A 17219-nucleotide genomic window follows, 5' to 3' on the forward strand; every position below is an offset into this window, starting at 1 on the left:
CCAGAGTATAATCGCAGCCTTTGCGGTTAGAAAATTGCACTTGATCATGTCGCGATATTATCGCAAATGCGATATATCGTTCAGCCCTAATCAGTACCTTTGTCCAACCCTCTAAATCTAACCTTACACAAACGTTTTCTCAACGTTACTCTGAGCTCAACCTAACCTGATTAAAACCTTAATCTTACTCTAACGTGACCCTTACCTAATTCTGTTTGTGTAACACTGCAGGTTATGTCCTCACAGCACGAGTAAAAGATGCGCTAATGTGTTTGTCCAGTCTCACCTCAGCTGCATGACTCATCCACTTTACTTTCTTGCTTTTACTCAGTCCCATTATTATGACATCACTCCGAATCCATTTCATTGCAATGACCTCATTGTTGGTGACATCATCTTACGGCCTCAGAGGTGATGTCACCTCTTCCAGTTATTCTGCTGCTGTTTGTCCTCAAAAGCATCCTGCAGAACTGGCCAGAGCCCCGCCTCCTCTGTTCCCGTCACATCTATTCTATTCTATTCTACTCTATTGCACTGCTGCAAACAGCCTCATTTCTGTTCTGCAGCAACACCTTAGTGCTCAAATAAAAGCACAATGTGTTATTGTTTCTGCTGAATCCATAACCCGATTTTACATCAGAGACACACACACACACACACACACACACACACACACACACACACACACACACACACACACACACACACACACAGAAGGTGTGGCTCTGAGCACTCTCAGCTGATTGGCTGCAGATGACATCATCAGTTGGGATGTGGAGGTTTCTCCTTCTCCTTGTTGCTGCAGCCTCTGGCTCACCTTGTCTCCACACACACACACACACACACACACACACACTGCAGATGCATTACATCATCTGGTTCAGAGTTGGGGGCAGCTCGTGAGAACATTATGTTCTGCTGCAGTGCATCATGGGAGCTGGAGTTCAGTCCTTCAGTGGTCACTCCCAGGTCATTTTCTGTGTTTTATTGAACCACTCTCATGTGACTAAGATTAAGAGATTAGATTAGTAACCTCGCCCACGGTTTTTGGGCTCTTTAGTCTTTATTCAGACAGGACAGCGGAGCGCGCTCGGGGGAAGACACAGTAAATGCCCTCAGGAATCAAACTTGGCTTCTGTCGAGCGTTTGGGTCATATGCTCCACCCTGTTCGTGATGCTGGCGTCACTCTTGACTGACGCTGGGTCCGTTTATGCGTTTCTTTTCTGCGTTTGTCTTGGCCCGTCGGGAACCCATGGATATTTTTGGATGCTTGGGAATTCTCAGTGTGACGTTGAGAATTCCCAAGCATCCAAAATCATCCAAAAGCATCTCAATACAAGCAGTGCCCCCTAGTGGTGAAAGTTTAACTTGGCTTCTGCAGCGGGTAGCTGCTAAAATGACCTTTAAAAGCTGACGGTGCAGCTTACGCTCCTGCGCTTCTGCTGCTCGCCTGCTATCCACAAATATTTCCATCTGAAGCAGGTGCTTTCCTGCCGCGTGCCACATGTCTGTGTGAAATATCCTCACGTGCCTCCCCCCAAATTGCACCTTGTTCGGACTTGGCCCAAAGCATGACTGATCGATCAGAACTGTCTGCAGCCTAATCGATGCTGAAAGCGGTTCGAGACGTGGATGTGCGAGCTGTCTTCTCTGGACTCCATCGCTGTGGGTTTGTCCTGCGAGCGGAGAGCAGCAGACTGTTTGGCTGCGAAGCTCGGTGACAGATGGAGGCGTTGAGCTCAAGCACAGATTTGTGTTTGTGTGCCGAGGATGAGTAACGCTTCTTTGTCAGTCGGTAAATTTAGCGCTGACATTTCCTCAGAAGCACGCCGACCCAGCAAACTGGATCAGACCGGATCAAAGCAGAGCCGGCTCACCTTACACTTCATCTCCACGTTCTCTCGTTAATTCGCCCAGCAGCAAATGTATGTGGGAGGATTTTCATCCTGAGGCCTGGAGTGTGCCTTCATGCTTTTTCTGCATAAAGAATCATCCCTCTGCAGCTCGCTACCAAGGGTCAAAGGTCATGTGATGTTAACAAGCTGCTGAAAAGTTGTTGAAAGTAAATCCAGAGTTTGTAATGTTTAGGTGTTTCCAGCATTTTCTGCAGGAAAATCAATATTTGTTCCCAAACTGCATTCAGACTGCAGTCTGTCAAAGTTTGAAGAAAACGTTAGCCACCTGTCCATCAGGGAGGCCACGCCCCTGATAATGCAAAGCCACAGGTGGGCCCCTCAGGGGCCGGTGTCCTGCAGGTTTTAGATCTCACCCTGGGTCAGCGCCCCTGAATCTAATGATTAGTTCATTCCCAGGCCTCTGGAGAACTTCAACACATGTTGAGGAGGTCATTTAGACATTGAAATCAGCTGTGCTGGATCAAGGACACATCTAAAAGCTGCAGGACTCCGGCCCTCGAGGCCTGGAGTTCCTCCACCCTGCTTTAACCCTCAATACAGTTTAAACAGGTGAGTCATAAAAACATCCTTCCCCCCACCGCCAGAGCCTCGTGACCTCAGAAGTACTTCTGACTTGGTAGAGCTGTTTAAGTTAGAATCAAATGACCTTTGACCTTGCAGAACTCTGTAGCCTCATGGTGCATGCAGCACATGCAGATACAGATCTTATTTTAATAAACACGGTGACTGAAGGCTCACCTCTGTCCTGCTCCTGTGGACAGAGGATGTCCCTTTCACATTAAAAGCATTAATATTTTTGCTTGTTTCACGTCTTTTTTTTTTTTTTACATTTTTGCCTCTTAGAAGAAAGATTTTATCTTTTTAAAACCGCCTGAATGTTTTCTGTGTTGTTGTCGGGACTCGGCCTCTCGGCCTGTGCTGCTGCTTCCATGAAGCCCTTGTTGGTGCTGCACACATGAAATCCCAGGAAAGTTGATCGCTGCTTAATTTCTGTTGATTTTTCATCTTTAACACATTAATGTTTCTTTCAGTAAGTGACAAAGTTTGTCCTCCTGATTCTGATGAAGAGCTTTCATTTACTGGTCAGGAGGTTTCCTCTGAAATAACCCAACACCACCTCCTCCTCCTCTCCTTCTCCTCCTCTGCCCTGCTGGACCAATCGCGGCCCAGCATCCCTGCTGGCCAATCAGAGGGCTGGTGGGTGATGTCATGTATTGGGCTGCTGTGTGGTGGTGCTGATGCTGCTGAGCTGCAGATCTTCAGTGTGAACAGAGAAGAGCTGGAGCGAGCATCGCTGCAGGGTGAGTGACAGATCCACTCGTTCACCCCACACTGATTATTTCTATTATTATTTTTTTTACATTTTCTGCAGCTCAGAGCAGAAAGATGAGGCGATAAAAGCAGATTTCTCGGCTGTGACTCGGTTTCTTTGTTCCTGCATTTGTTCCTCTGCAGTTTCTCTTCATCTCTTCCTCCTTTCTCGCTCTCATGCATCCTCTCCTGCGTATTTTCTCTCCATTTTCTTCTTCAGTTTTTGTTTCGTTCGGTTTGCTGTTTGAGTTCAGCTCCTTCATCTCTGCAGAAGGCGATGTGCTTTCTGGCAACAATGACATCATCGCTGAGAGCATGCACACACACACACTCACAGATGCACGCAGTGACACACACACACAAAGTTAGGACATTGTGTTTGCGTTTGCATTTAAATTTTGCAACAAATTCATGTTTTTAATCAATTTCTGCAGAAAAAAGCAAATGTAAACATAAATATGCCTCCTCATTTACAAAGTAGAGCTTTGCTGCTTTTCTCCGTTTACTCTCTGAATCTTTTTGCCTTCTTATGTTTAGAATTAGAAATGCAGTTTGTGGAGATAAATGTTGGTATTTTCTTCATTTTCTGGGCTGCAGACTTGAAATGATCAAATGCAAATAGCTTAAAAGATGAACTTGTAGTGAAAGATGAATCTTAAGCAGGCTTGGATAATAGCTGGAGTTGACTTTGAAATTCAAATGATTTTCATGCAGTTTGTAATTTGCTGCAGTGACTGAGTAACATCGTGTTTACCAGGCTTTCAGAACAGATCAGAGTTTATCTGCAGGAAAGTTCAGATAACATCGTGTTTGCTGTGGTTTCATAACAGATGCAGACAAAACTACAAATACAACCATAGTCTGCTTTTAAATCTTTACATTTCTTAGAACTGTGGAGGTCAGTGTGAATCCGAGACAGATCTGTAGAATCTCTCTGTAAAGCCTTACACGGAAGAAAGTGATGATGTTCCTGCACATGTGATCTGAATGATCTCTGATGAGGGAACAGCAGAAAAAGCTGCTGAGTTTTTGTTTCTGGGGCACACTGAGGGTTTCTCTCTGCAACGGCGGCTTCGCTTCGGAGGCCAAAGCCCGAGCGGCTCCTCGTGTCTCTGCTGCTGATTCATTCGTCACACTGAGTGGATTATTTTAAGCTCCCGAAGCAAATCAGTGGCAGGTGTCGAATCTTCTCGTGTGAATGACTCACACGAGCCGAGAAAAGCTGCATCGTGAGCAAAAGCTGACCTTTAAATCGAATCGATGGCAGAGATATTCTTAGTGTGTGAACCTGAGAAAGCAAAATGACACTGAATCACAGCGGACGAGCGAGCTGCGGATGAAACAGCAAGAGCAAAGATGCGGCTCGTGCAGGGTTTGATGTTTGTGTTGCTGCCTGAGAGGCATTGTTGTTCATCGGCTTCCACTGATTAGATGTGTCTCTCTGCAGGAACAGACTCTACCTCACCACAGTGTCTTTGACTGAGAACAGCAGCAGCAGCAGCAGGATGACTCTAGCAGGTAAACGACTTTTCTTTTTGCTTTTATCTCTCAGTCCTGTCTGCAGCTTTTCTTTATATCTTTTCCCTCTGAATGTTCCAGCTTACAGGGAGAAGATGCGAGACCTCCCCCTGGTGTCTCTCTTCTGCTCCTGCATCCTTCCCGAGCCCAGAGAGCCGGCGGCCAACAAGAAGGAAGGTCAGTAGCACAAAGTCACCTTTGTCCCGCAAGACAGGAAGTAATGGTGTCCTGCTAAAAACAGTCACAATGTCTGCAGTGAAAAAGGACTACAGATTCAGGCTCAACCTGTCTATGAGCTACAGCAGGAAAGACGATGCTGAGGCTGCTTTTAGTTGGTCATACCAGTAAATGAAACCAGAGAATGATATGAAATGTAAATAACACAAAATATTTACCCAAAAAGCTGCAGGCTGAACCTTTCGAGGCTGAGCTTTCTCTGAATGGAAACACGTTTATATTCAGTGTTGAATAAATCATCAAATTTTGCGATGTACAGTTTATCAACCAGCCCATTAATGAGTCATAAAAATCTGAATCTCATGCACTGGGAGCTCTGGTCAGAGCACCAGTGAAAACCAATGTTTTAAAAGTTGCAGAGCTCAATCGGTCCATGTTCGAGGAAGATGTACAAAACAGTAGTTTAGCGTCAATCCCAACAACGAAGTCAGCCAAATGAAACCATAATAACCACGGCTTCTTTTCATCTCACCGCCTCATCCTCTCTCTGCAACTGCAGGCGTGGTGGACTTGAACCTCTGCAACATCCGGGACATGGAGGTGATCGAACTGAGCAAGCGAGCGAGTGGCCAGGCCTTCGAGGTCATTCTGAAGCCACCCACCTTCGACGGCGCCCCCGAGCTCAGGGCCACGACACCGCCTCGCCAGAAACCATCGCTGGCGGAGATCCAGAAGAAACTGGATGCTGCTCAGGAAAGGAGGAAGGTGTGTATGTGTGTCAAAGTAGTAGGTGACCTAAAAGTGTTTAAGGTCATAAATTTGACGTTTTATTTAAAAACATTTAAATATTTTTAATGTGTGTAACATTAATTAATTGATGTTTAACAGTTTTGCTCGTATTGCCTCTTGGACAAATTAAAATGTTGACCTGATTTGGTCTCACTGCGATAAACAAGTTAGTACAGTTCACGCTAAGGAGAACAAACATATATGAAATGCACAATTTATGGAAATTCTTCAAAGAGTTTAAGAGAAATGTCAATAAAAACAGAGATGTGAGGCTCATAGAGTCAGTAGTCAGACAGATTCACCCTCAAGTCACCATGAATGTCTGTGCAGTTTTAAATTGCAGTCCATCCAGATGTTACTACAAAAATTAGGGGCCCTAAAATCGAACTCTGAGGAACGCCACAAGTTCTTTCAAATTGTTCTACGTGTCTGTTCAGACAAATACATTTCAAGATTTTTGAGAACCCTGCATCAGTGTAAAGGGATGAAACTCAGTAACAATCTGACTCGCTCTAGTGTCAGGAGGCGGAGCTGCTGAAGCACCTGGCCGAGAGGAGGGAGCACGAGCGGGAAGTCGCTCAGAAAGCTTTGGCCAAAGAGTGTCAGGAGCATCGCGCCACCGCCAACATGGAGCAGCGGCAGATGCACCTGAACGCCTCACAGGAGAGGCTCCACGAGGAGGTGAGGACCACGGTTTTACACTGCGAGATGTTACCTTCATTTACTGAAAATAAAATCGGAACTCTGGAAATAAATCACTAAAAGGAGCCTGTGTGGTTTCTGTTTGTGTCTTTCAGGACAAGCACAGCGTGGAGGTGAGCACGGCTGAAAAAGAGCGAATCTGGGTAGAAACTGTGAGACAAAAGTTTTTATTTTAATCTCTGTTGCTTTTTCTGGGAGAAAACTCTTAATGAGGCTTAATGTACAAACAACTACAGAAACACTATAGACTCAAGACGCAAACATGCAGTCAAATCAAGGCTACGTCCACACGTACACGGGTATTTTTGAAAACGGAGATTTTCCGTTTTCGTTTTAAAAAATAATCCCGTCCACACGTAAAGGCAGAAATGAAGGAAAACACTGCTATGAACATGCCAAAGCAGCAGGTGGCGCTATATTCCTAACCGTGTAGAAATGTTGGCCAATCAGAAGTCTAGAAGCCTCGGTGGGAAAAAGTAAACAAAGCTGGGGCATAGAAGCAGAACCGAGTCGTATGTGTGGAGGGACAGTAACTGTGTGTATATGTAAGCATTTAAACACTGCAGAGAGTAGAATTAACAGAAACAGTATTGTAGAAATTCATTTCACCGAAACAATAACGTGGCGCACAGTGTGACGTCAAAAAAGGCGCACACCTTTGACGTTTTCTCCGTTTTCCTCGTTCACACGTAAACGCAAAAACGGAGTTCTCGAAAATATCCACCCTGGCAGGCGTTTTTAAAAATCTCCGTTTTCAGTGACCAAAAACGCCGTTTACGTGTGGACGAAAGGTGCAAACGCATAGAAAAATCTGCGTTTTCAAAAATACCCGGGTACGTGTGGACGTAACCCAAGTCATTGACAGTTCACGTTTATAAGCTACCAAAACTGCAGCATGGTGATAAAAATTATCTTAAAAGATGGAAAAACATGACCAAGATTGGTCTGAGTAAAAACTCTAACAAGGCAAAGGTGAAGTCAAAACATCAAAGTCAAGACTCAAAGATAGAAGTCTGAAAACAACTCGTCAAACTTGAGACTCGTCGAAACACCCGGCACTGTGATGCAGACAGACGCAGTTCACGAGGAAGGAACGTTCTGTAACGAGGAGGAGTAACCTATTAGTTACTGAAATGAGTTAACAGGTAGAGGTTATTTAGTTAGAAATGCCAAAATTCTTCTAATAGCACAGGGTTGGGAAGGAGCTGGGTTTGGGATACTCAGAGAGAAACTGAGGCAACATGAATATCCGATGGTCGTTGTTGGGATATTGTGGTTGAGGTGAAACCTTTCAAAACACAAGCGGTGGCCCTAAAACCATGAATTATTTTACAACAATAACTTTTTAAGACTGAAACAATGATCTCTTAGCCTTATTTCTGATTGCAGTGGGTAACAGTGTGATGCTGTGATCCAATTTTAACATAACAGCCGCCTGAATAAGAGAGACAAGCTTAAAGGAACTTTTGGGGGGTTCTGATAGCATAGAGTTAGCGATGAGTGGGTCCCTGTTATAGCAGTCCATTTAATAGCTACTATTGTAGAGTCTTTACCTTGCCTTGAAGCGACTGCTGTTGTGATTTGATGCTACAAAAATAAAATTGAATAGAAATTGAATAGTTGTTGGATCTCTGAAGAACGGCAGAACAACTTTCAGACAGGTTTCTCATTGTGATTGTCAGAGCTGCCGTTTTTGACCAACCACAGTGAGACTGTGACATTTCGTCTCTTAACATCCACCGGGTCACCGATCACTCGTTCAGCGTTTGATTTGGGTTCTGTTTGAGTCACGTGCTAAAAAGCAATGATGTAACCTTTCAAAAAAAGCCTTGTTCAGTTATTTTGGCATGAAAGGTTTTCAATGTGGCATTTCCAGACCGTTCTAAACACTGAATGAGTGTTTGGACAGTAACCAAAGTCAAAGCCTACCCTTAGATTCACATGTAACAGGTTACCTGGAGGATGTGAAGAGGAGAGAGCAAAACTGACAAAATAATTGCAATTTGCAGATATAAAGCAGTTTTACTTTTACTGGATCAAAAGGTTCTAGACCAGGGGTCTCGAACTCCAGGCCTCGAGGGCCAGTGGCCTGCAGGTTTTAGACATCACCCTGGGTCAACACACCTGAATCAAATGATTAGTTCATTGCCAGGTCTCTGGAGAACTTCGAGACATGTTGAGGAGGTCATTTAGCCATTTGAATCAGCTGTGTTAGATCAAGGACACATCTAAAACCTGCAGGACACCGGCCCTTGAGGCCTGGAGTTCGAGACCCCTGGTCTAGACCAAACCAGAAAAAGGTGCCAGAGGTACAGAAATATGTTTAGTGAGAGCCTGTAGCTCATATCCCTGCAGGTTTTAAGCTTTTTAATATCTTCACCTCCTCCTCTTTTAAATGTGAGTGTTTGTGGTAACAACAGCCTCCTGTTCTCCGCTCCCAGGTGTCTTGATGGCCTGATCACAACACAAGCTGAACCTTATTTGGAAGCCATTTTGGAGGGCTGATGAGCTGATATTTGATGTGCCGGGATGCTGGTGCTACTCCGGCGCAGAGACTGACAGGAAGTAGCTCTGAAAAGAGTAAGAGAAGAAGACGATGAGGAGGGCAGAGGGCAAGACCGACTGCACAACAACTCCTCTGTACAACCAGGACTCTCTTTAACAAGACGAACTCTTTATAACGAGACGGACGCAGCAGATTCAGTCGTCGTTAGATGGTTTGAAGGGGTTTTACTGTGCTTTGTTTCCATGCCAACGGTGCCAATGTGCTCATGTGTGTGTGAATGTGTGTGCCTATCAACCAAACATGAATTGGGCCTAACATGAACCAGATCCATCCCCTACGACTAAAAGGAAACCTTCCTCTCGGACTTTGAACGTCAAAATTAACTGAAATGAAGGATGTGTGGAATTACAGCTGATCTCAATCAAACAGCGCCATCTGCAGGATCGTTTAAATCATTGCATGTGGCTCTTTAGCGACATCTAGTGGCATCTGTAGGTATAAAATAAGCAGCAAGCAGATCCATTTTGACCTTTAGGATTAGAGTCAAGATCACTGAAAGTGAGTCCAAGACGAGTTAGTGTTTCTGAGGTCAATTTAAGACAAACATCAGCAAAAATAGAGCTGAACTTAGTCGTAGAGGTGAGATTACCAACAATGAAATCACCGCTACACAGGAAGTCAAACCACAGCCTAAAATCCCCAAACCAAAACAGCGCTGCCCTCCAGGGCAGCTCATTTCACCCGCTCTTTTCCTACTTTTAAAGGCAGACGTTCTAGGCGCTGTGCAGGGGTGGAGACATCACATCTTTGCTGTTTCACAGATGATGTGGTTTGGATCGCTCAGACTCGGTGTCTCTGGATATTTGTCATTAGTGAGGGAAGCGTGGCGCAGGAGAGATTGACTCCCAGGTTCTGTTGTGATGATGAGAGAGAGCTGAGCGTCGAGGCGAAGCCGTCAGTCAGTCTACGCTCCTGCACTCACCGATGGCCCCGAGCGGAGTGTGGTGACCGAAAGAGATGAGGGGGTGAGGACCTCAGAGTAGACTCACCCCAAAAAGAGTCAGCTGAGGTGGTTGAGCATCTGACCAGGATGCCTAATGGGCGTTTCCTAGATGACCTGTTTCCTCCTGGGCGTGTCCTACAGGGAGGAGACCGTCTGCGTGTTTGGAAACACCTCAGTGTCCCCCCAGAAGAGCCAGAGCTAGCCGGGAAGAGTGAGCGCAACCAAAAGATTAAGACAAATCCAACCGAAGTGAGGGTTTTTCTGTTTCAAACTCTGCCTTTAGGTTTGTTTCCCACCAGTTACGCATCTCTTTGTCTTTCCTGTGTGAAATGGACGCGACACAACGCTTCTGAGACATCGGTGGTGTTTGCTGCACCCTGCTGCATCGAATGAGTGACCGGACCGACGTGTGTACAGTGTTTACAGCTGCTTATCACTGCAACATCATTGTAAAGGATTATGATATGATGATGATAATGTACAGAAATCACATTATATTTTAAATTCAACAATAAAACAGTCACACTTTACTACTTGGTTCAGGTTTTTTATTGAGTCAGATTCTGGATTATAAATACATTAAGAGTCAATAAATATCTACTGAAGAGCACAAAATACTTAAATAAAACAAAATTAAATTACTTTAAACCATAAATAACAGAAAGAATATGAAATAAATCTCTGCTTTTAAATCTCAGCTACAGTGTGCGTTTGGTTGTGTAGTTTCTCCCATTTTCTATTTCTGGAGTAAATGTGAGCTGTTTATTATTATTATTAATAATAATAATAATAATAATAATCGCTGGAAATATACATAAAACAAAAAGATGGCAGGGTTAACGCTAAGCAGCATTTCACTAAGTCACTGAGATGAAACAGCAGACTGAAGTCAGTCTGTTGGTCATCAGCTCGTCATTCATTTAAATAAACGTACTCTGACAGATAAAATTATTTAAATTAGATATTATCAGATTTTTGTCGCTTTTGTCGGATTTTCGTATTTACATGCAGGTAATTCTGCATTTTACATGTATGGACCCCTAATTTCGTTTTCTCTCGACATTCCCGGTCTTCCGTACATGAGCCCGTTTTGCTGGTCCTCATTGCTGGATTCGGACCACAGGCTTGACACAGGTGCAGCCCACCGAGATGAGGCGGGACTCCAGGCGGTAGTGGTAGTCTGCCGACCCTTCTGGCCTGATGCGCCGCAGCAGCAGCACCTGGTGCATGATGGGTCTGGACTCCAGGTTCCGGTCTTCCTGGCCCTGTAAGTTCAGGCAGCCCTGCAGCAGGCAGTGAGCCTCCGACAGGAAGGGAGGGAACAGAGTGTCGTCGGTGGTGACGCTGAGGATGGAGAAAGCGAGGGGACAAAAGATGATTAAAAGAGCTCTGTAAGCCCCGTGATTAAAGGGCCATGCCACAGTTTGTCACTCACTTGTACGTCCATGGCGAGATGGAGGCGTTGTTCAGCAGCCTGGTGTGTCTGTGGGTTTCCAGAGTTTTGGCGTCCAGCTGCAGGGAGACTGTTTCAAGCGTTGCACCATGCTTGTGTGTCCTTCCTGTCTTCGGCATGGCCGCTGCCTCTGTGATCATCATCATCATCATTATTGCCACGACACAGGCGGCCTGAGGAAGAGAAGCCACAAAACGTTTATGGTCCCCATTTTCAGATAACGTCACTGTAAAAACTTTTTCTCAGTTTTCAATGAGATACTGCAAGATACAATTTCAAAATCCAGGGTTATCTATAGATGACACTTTATATTGTAAGCCTGCAATATCAGCGATAAAACCGGAGTGACCGGAGACTGTGGTGAGGAAGAACGTCATTTTAGCAGGAAGAGGCAGTGACGGAGAATTATTTTTTTTCATAAAATCAACACATGTTTGTAAAACTTGTTCTTATGATGACGTAACAGAGGACTTCCAGACAATGTCGTTTTTTAAGTGAATAAAATGTAAAATAAAAGAAGAATAAGGGACCAGTTGTTGTTTTTGTGGCACTGTTGCATTACATGAGTGCCGAATGGAAGTTTCTTGTGTTAATTTATCAGTAACCCCTGAGATTGTGAAAAATAATCATGACAAACCATTTCAACCTTTGCAAGTTGTATAGCTACGTAATCATTTAATTTGGAGGTTCGATAAAGCTTTTAGTGGCGTCTCTAACAGCTAACACAGGCGAGCGTTTTCTTACCGTCACTTTGTTTGTCGCTGAAAACATGCTGCCGGGTTTCTCTGTTTGTTCTTCGGTCGGATGTTCTGGTTGTTTCGTTTTTGGGGTTTTTTCAGGTCGAGAAGTTATTGGGTGTTTTTTTTTAACCCTGGGGCTCTGCTGGAGGTTCAGGCTCTGCTGGAGGTTCAGGCTCTGCTGGCTCTTGTCAGAAAGCGGAGGGTCAGGCTATGGTGTCGTCTTCCTTCTTGTTTCGTGGTGTTCTGTGTGACTGCAACTCGGAGCTGCTCAGATTTTTATGGTGAATGACACCTCCTCTCATGATGTCACCTTCTTTTCTCTCTCCCTCTTCTTTGATCTTCATCTCTAAACCACACAGAATACATGACGAGGCTTGAACGTCGACCCACTTTCGCGTTCGATCTCGAGGTTAAAGTTTTTGGCACACAAAGAAAATTTGATGCAGATTTTTTTAGGTCAGCTCATCCTCTGGCGTCTCAGGTCTTCACCTTAGCACACGATATGATAATTCTTCATACAATTAAAGTGCATCTGTTTAAACGCTTCAAGACAGCTGAACTTTCGGTGCTCTGTGCTAAAGGCCTGAATCGCCCACACAGTTCTCTACGCCACAATTGTTTAATGTAGTAAATAATCCGTTATTATTTACAGTGAAAGAGCCCAAAGCAACACGTGTTACTGTCTAAATACTGTACATGTACATTCAGTGGCATTATTCCTCCTGATATGTCGTCAGCATCTGATTCCTTCAGTAAATATTTTACATTTATCTCTAAACTGAGTTTCAGATCGTCCATCTGCAGTCGGCTTATCAGCCATCATCTGCGGTCGCCAGTCTTTACTATCAAAGAGCCCAGAAAGATCTTCATTTCGTGTTTTATATAATGTGGTAACAAGCAAAATCCAGCCCTTCAACAGTCCTTATCATGATTGTAGATGATGTTATCACACGTGACTCCTTTGAAGTGGCTTTTTTCGATTATTTGGTTCTTTACATTTGTATATTTGTTACAATACGGCGTCTGTGTTGTGTTTGTGACATCGTGGAGCTGAATTTACAGAGAATGTTCTTGTTTTCATTATCAACAAAGAAGCTCGGTTAACACTTTGCAGGCCAGTCTGAGTCCTACTCGTGTTTATGCAAAGGAATCAAATTAAAATAATGAGTGAAAAGATCAAAGTCTCGAGCTGCAGCTTGAGGCTTCACAGCTGTCTGCTTTATACAGAAATACCAACTTGTTTTAGTTTTTGCTCTTCATTTTTCTTTCATTGTCAGTTTTAAAATTTCATGTTGTGTCAGAAATCCCTCCTATGCATATCTCAGTTTTAAAGAGTGATTATCAGAGTTGCTGTTGCCTTCCCTTTGGCTCAAAGCAGGGTGGCTATTCTCCTCCAGCATCAACAAGCATGTTCACTCAGAGAACTGCTGCTCGCTGGATATTTGCCCTTTTCTGGACCACTCTCTGCAAATTGTAGAGAAGCTTGTGCAGGAAAATTCCAGCAGTCTCTGAAATACTCAGATCATAAACAAAAGAGAAGTGGACAGAGAGCAAAACCCTGTGGAACACCACTTTTAATGTCTCGGAAGGATGATTTTTAAATATTAACAAAACCGAAACTTTGAAGGATTTCATGTCAGTTTAGAAACTCAACATGTCTTTGTTTCTTTAAATCAAACGTATCAAATCAAGCGAGAAGAGGTTAATTGTTAAATCTGAGTGTTAATTCAGTCTGACACACTTTGTTGCATCACAGCCTCCATAATGTTCCAGTATGACTGATGCAACAGTCCAGTGTGACATCACCTCATCCTGAGACCCCGTGAATCGTCTTCCCGCCTCACCTCCGCCGGAGTTTTGAGATGTGTGTTTTGTTGCGTTGCCAGAGCTGCAGCATCAGCCATGATCGCAGGATGCGAGCGCGCTTCAATCTCTGACCTGATTTGCAGTCGTGTTGTGACTCAGGCTGGTCTAAAGTGCAGCATCATCACTGTTTTCTTCTGTTTTCTTGCAGCCTACAGTATGTGACCTGGTTTGATTGAAAGCTTGATGTTTATCAGTAATTTTCTGCTTTCTGCATCACTTCACAGCCTCAGGATGCTCATTATCATCTTAACTTTGTTCTACATCTGTCAATGAAATGTTCACATGCCATTTAAGGTAAGAAAAGGGTCACCGCATTCGAAACTCGTATTTAAAAATCAACCTCATACCTCTTTCGTTTTTATTTTACCCGCAAAATGTAGTTACTGTAAAAGAACATGGCCGGAGTAAATAGAAATAACACAACATGAATAAAATTAAAAATGAAGCTATAAACTACATGCTACTACCATGCAACGCTATCTGGATTTAATATTATCTGTTTGCACCATTTAGACAGGCCTTATTCCTCTGGGGGAGGTGCTCTTTGTAACAATTACAGCTGATGCTGGGAAATCAGGAGCACACCATTATAAATATATAATGTACGTACATGCATCAATTTATCTGAAGGTGCATGTCTGTCATGCACTGCCTTTAAAAGTGCATGGAACAAACATTATGTGTTCAGGCTGTAACACATCACCCTTGACTTTTGCAGTTTCTGCTCTTGCACATCTCTTTAAGTCTCACAGCAGCTGTTTCACCAGTATGAACATTATGTCTCGAAAGCTGTGTGGGAAATTTCATGAAAAAGATCTCAGCATAGATAGCGTAGCTTCCCTGCACGATGCAGACTAACGTTTGCGATCTGTCACTTTTGGATTTGGCCTGAATCAGAGAAACTTGTGCTCTGGCTTCATGTTTCAGCTGTTGCATGGATTCAAGCTTATAACAGAAATAAACTCTCATGCTAATGAAGTGCACCGGCTTCTCTCCGCACTCATCAAAGGCGTAGGCGACTCAGCCTCCATCTGCTCTGAAATCGTCTGCCTTCAATATCAACTTTCCGTCACCAAACAACACGTAGGAGGCCAAAATTCATTAGGACCCTCAAGTGACGTCTGTGGGTCGGATTTAAATCACATTTAAATCGGATTTATATCTGATTTGTCACGTCACATCTTTTCTGCCACTGCGGTGTCGAGTGCCTCGTATGGAAACGTGAGATAAAAAACAATTTGCACATCAACTAGCATCCGTCCCCTCTTTCTTTCAGCTTTTATGTGTATGCGTTGAGCAGCATGGTATAGCGCCCCACTATGTTGGAGCTGGTTTATGCTCACCACTACCATTGTTTTCCTTAAATGAAGTGGAGTTCAGGTTTCAATGTGTTAGATTTCACAAAAACGTGTAAATATTTCCACAGGCAACAATTTTTTTTTCTGTCTTCATGAACACAGAAGATATTCAACTGATTGAGCTGATCTGTGTAAGCCTAGAGGTTTCTTCCTGTTAAAAGTTCTTCATCCCCACCTTCACCAAGTGCTGCTAACAGTGTTGGGGAGTAACAGAATACATGTACCGCCGTTACGTATTTAAAATACAAAATATGAGTAACTGTATTCTGTTACAGTTACCTTTTATAAAGGGAGAATGGACCGCCATACCCGTGATGTGTCTGTGAGCGAGGGAGGGAGAGAAAGGAAAAGTACGAGCTGTCACCGAGCAGAAACGGGAGCTGGAAGCATGTAAATAAAAAATAACCACTGCAGCCAAGAAGAGTGCGTGACGAGCCCAGCTGTAAGTAAGCTGTTAAGACTCGACTGTACGCCGTGTTCGTGTTTTCCTCCGAAACAATACGTTCGGTTGGAGCAGCCTTTCAACGCCTCTCTCTGTCTCTCACTAGCAAAGTGACCCAGACAACAAAGTAAAGCTAGTTTTCGGCTACGAGCCGACACGAACCCGACGTATTAGCCAGAGGTCCCTTTACTACGGTTCAGAGCCGCGGACCTGTTTTATATACGCGCTGAATAGTTTTCTATACGAGATCACAGCAAAAAGTGCAGCCTTACCTAATGTGCACCTACTGTTACTCATTTATATTAAGATTTAAGTTGTGTTGGTGTGGAGAGTAACCTTCAGTAATAGTAATAAATCACACAGCAATAGGACATTCATGTAGTTGTAAAAAGCCTGATAATATATTAAGTAATCCAAAGTATTCAGAATACGTTACTCTCATTGAGTAATGTAATGGAATACGGTACAAAATACATTTTGGGGCATGTAATCTGTAATCTGTAGTGACTACAGATTACAGTGTAGTGGAATACACTGGCTGCAATATGGGACCACTGGATTGTAAAATGTTTGATCTCATTGGGCTTCAGAACTCCTTGAATTTTAATCTCAAACAAGATTTTGGCTGTTCATGAATAAATGAGCGTGACGGAGTGATAGTGAAATGCTGCACCGATAGAACTCAAAGCAAAAAGCAAATCAGGTGCTCCCTCCATCAGCTGCATGCCTAATGAGCCAGCCCAGTTTATTGTGGTCTTGGTCAGTTTACTCAGTGTTTTTGAGTTTTTTACTCTTTCACGTTTCATGTATTGAAATATTCAGTATTTCTATTGTTTCGTGTATTTTTCCCCTCTTCGTGTATTTAGTCTGGGTCTTGGTCCTGAGTGGTTCTGGCATTTAATTCCTCTTTCAGTGTTGTGTTAAGTCTCCTGTATGAAGTTCATGCCTGTGAGTTTGTGTTCTTAATCATCTCGTGTCCTGCTTTGAAAGTTAGCGTTCCTCATGTTTTGCTTTTAGCTTTGCTTTCGTTGTCTCATCTTCTGTGATTTAGTTCAGCTACGCCTTTTTCTCTCCAGCTGTCTCCACTTCCCCCAACTGCTTTCCTGTGCCTTCATTCAATTCATTTCAATCTACAGCTCGTGTCTCAGGGGGTTGGGAAGCGCATCTGTAACCTGAAGGTTGCCGGTTCGATCCCTGGGCTCTCTGTCAGTCCTGGTCGTTGTGTCCTTGGGCAAGACACTTCACCTACCGCCTACTAGTGTTGGCCAGAGGGGCCTATGGTGCGATATGGCAGCCTCGCTTCTGTCAGTCTTCCCCAGGGCAGCTGTGGCTGCAACTGTAGCTGCCTCCACCAGCGTGTGAATGTGAGAGTGAATGAATAGTGGCATTGTAAAGCGCTATATAAATCCAATCCATTATCATTACTTCAATTTTATT

At 43.8% G+C, this 17219-nt stretch overlaps 2 protein-coding genes across 3 annotated transcripts; one reads left to right on the top strand and one right to left on the bottom strand.

The window, feature by feature from the left end:
* Positions 1-2802: 2802 nt before the first annotated feature.
* On the top strand, positions 2803-9233 carry LOC102299570 (stathmin-4). Of its 2 annotated transcripts, XM_005923960.3 has the most exons (7): positions 2803-3218; positions 4676-4746; positions 4828-4923; positions 5483-5688; positions 6229-6393; positions 6510-6527; positions 8856-9233. In XM_005923960.3, the coding sequence occupies exons 2-7, from the start codon at positions 4734-4736 to the stop codon at positions 8862-8864; spliced, it is 507 nt and encodes a 168-aa protein (XP_005924022.1). In that variant the 5' UTR covers positions 2803-3218; positions 4676-4733; the 3' UTR covers positions 8865-9233. The 2 variants fall into 2 exon arrangements, with proteins under 2 accessions (XP_005924022.1, XP_042077495.1); XM_042221561.1 differs by lacking the exon at positions 2803-3218 and having other exon boundaries at positions 3236-4746.
* A 1201-nt stretch (positions 9234-10434) lies between these two features.
* Positions 10435-12725, bottom strand: il17a/f1 (interleukin 17a/f1). Its single transcript, XM_005923957.3, has 3 exons — positions 12121-12725; positions 11359-11549; positions 10435-11267 (listed from the first exon to the last, which is right to left on the bottom strand). Exons 1-3 carry the CDS (start codon positions 12145-12147, stop codon positions 11024-11026), a joined length of 462 nt encoding a protein of 153 aa, XP_005924019.1. The 5' UTR covers positions 12148-12725; the 3' UTR covers positions 10435-11023.
* Between the last annotated feature and the right edge of the window lie 4494 nt (positions 12726-17219).

The sequence above is a fragment of the Haplochromis burtoni genome, unplaced genomic scaffold, assembly GCF_018398535.1.
Source record: "Haplochromis burtoni strain Fernald_Lab_line unplaced genomic scaffold, NCSU_Asbu1 Contig_69, whole genome shotgun sequence".
NCBI classification, from domain to species: Eukaryota; Metazoa; Chordata; class Actinopteri; order Cichliformes; family Cichlidae; genus Haplochromis; species Haplochromis burtoni.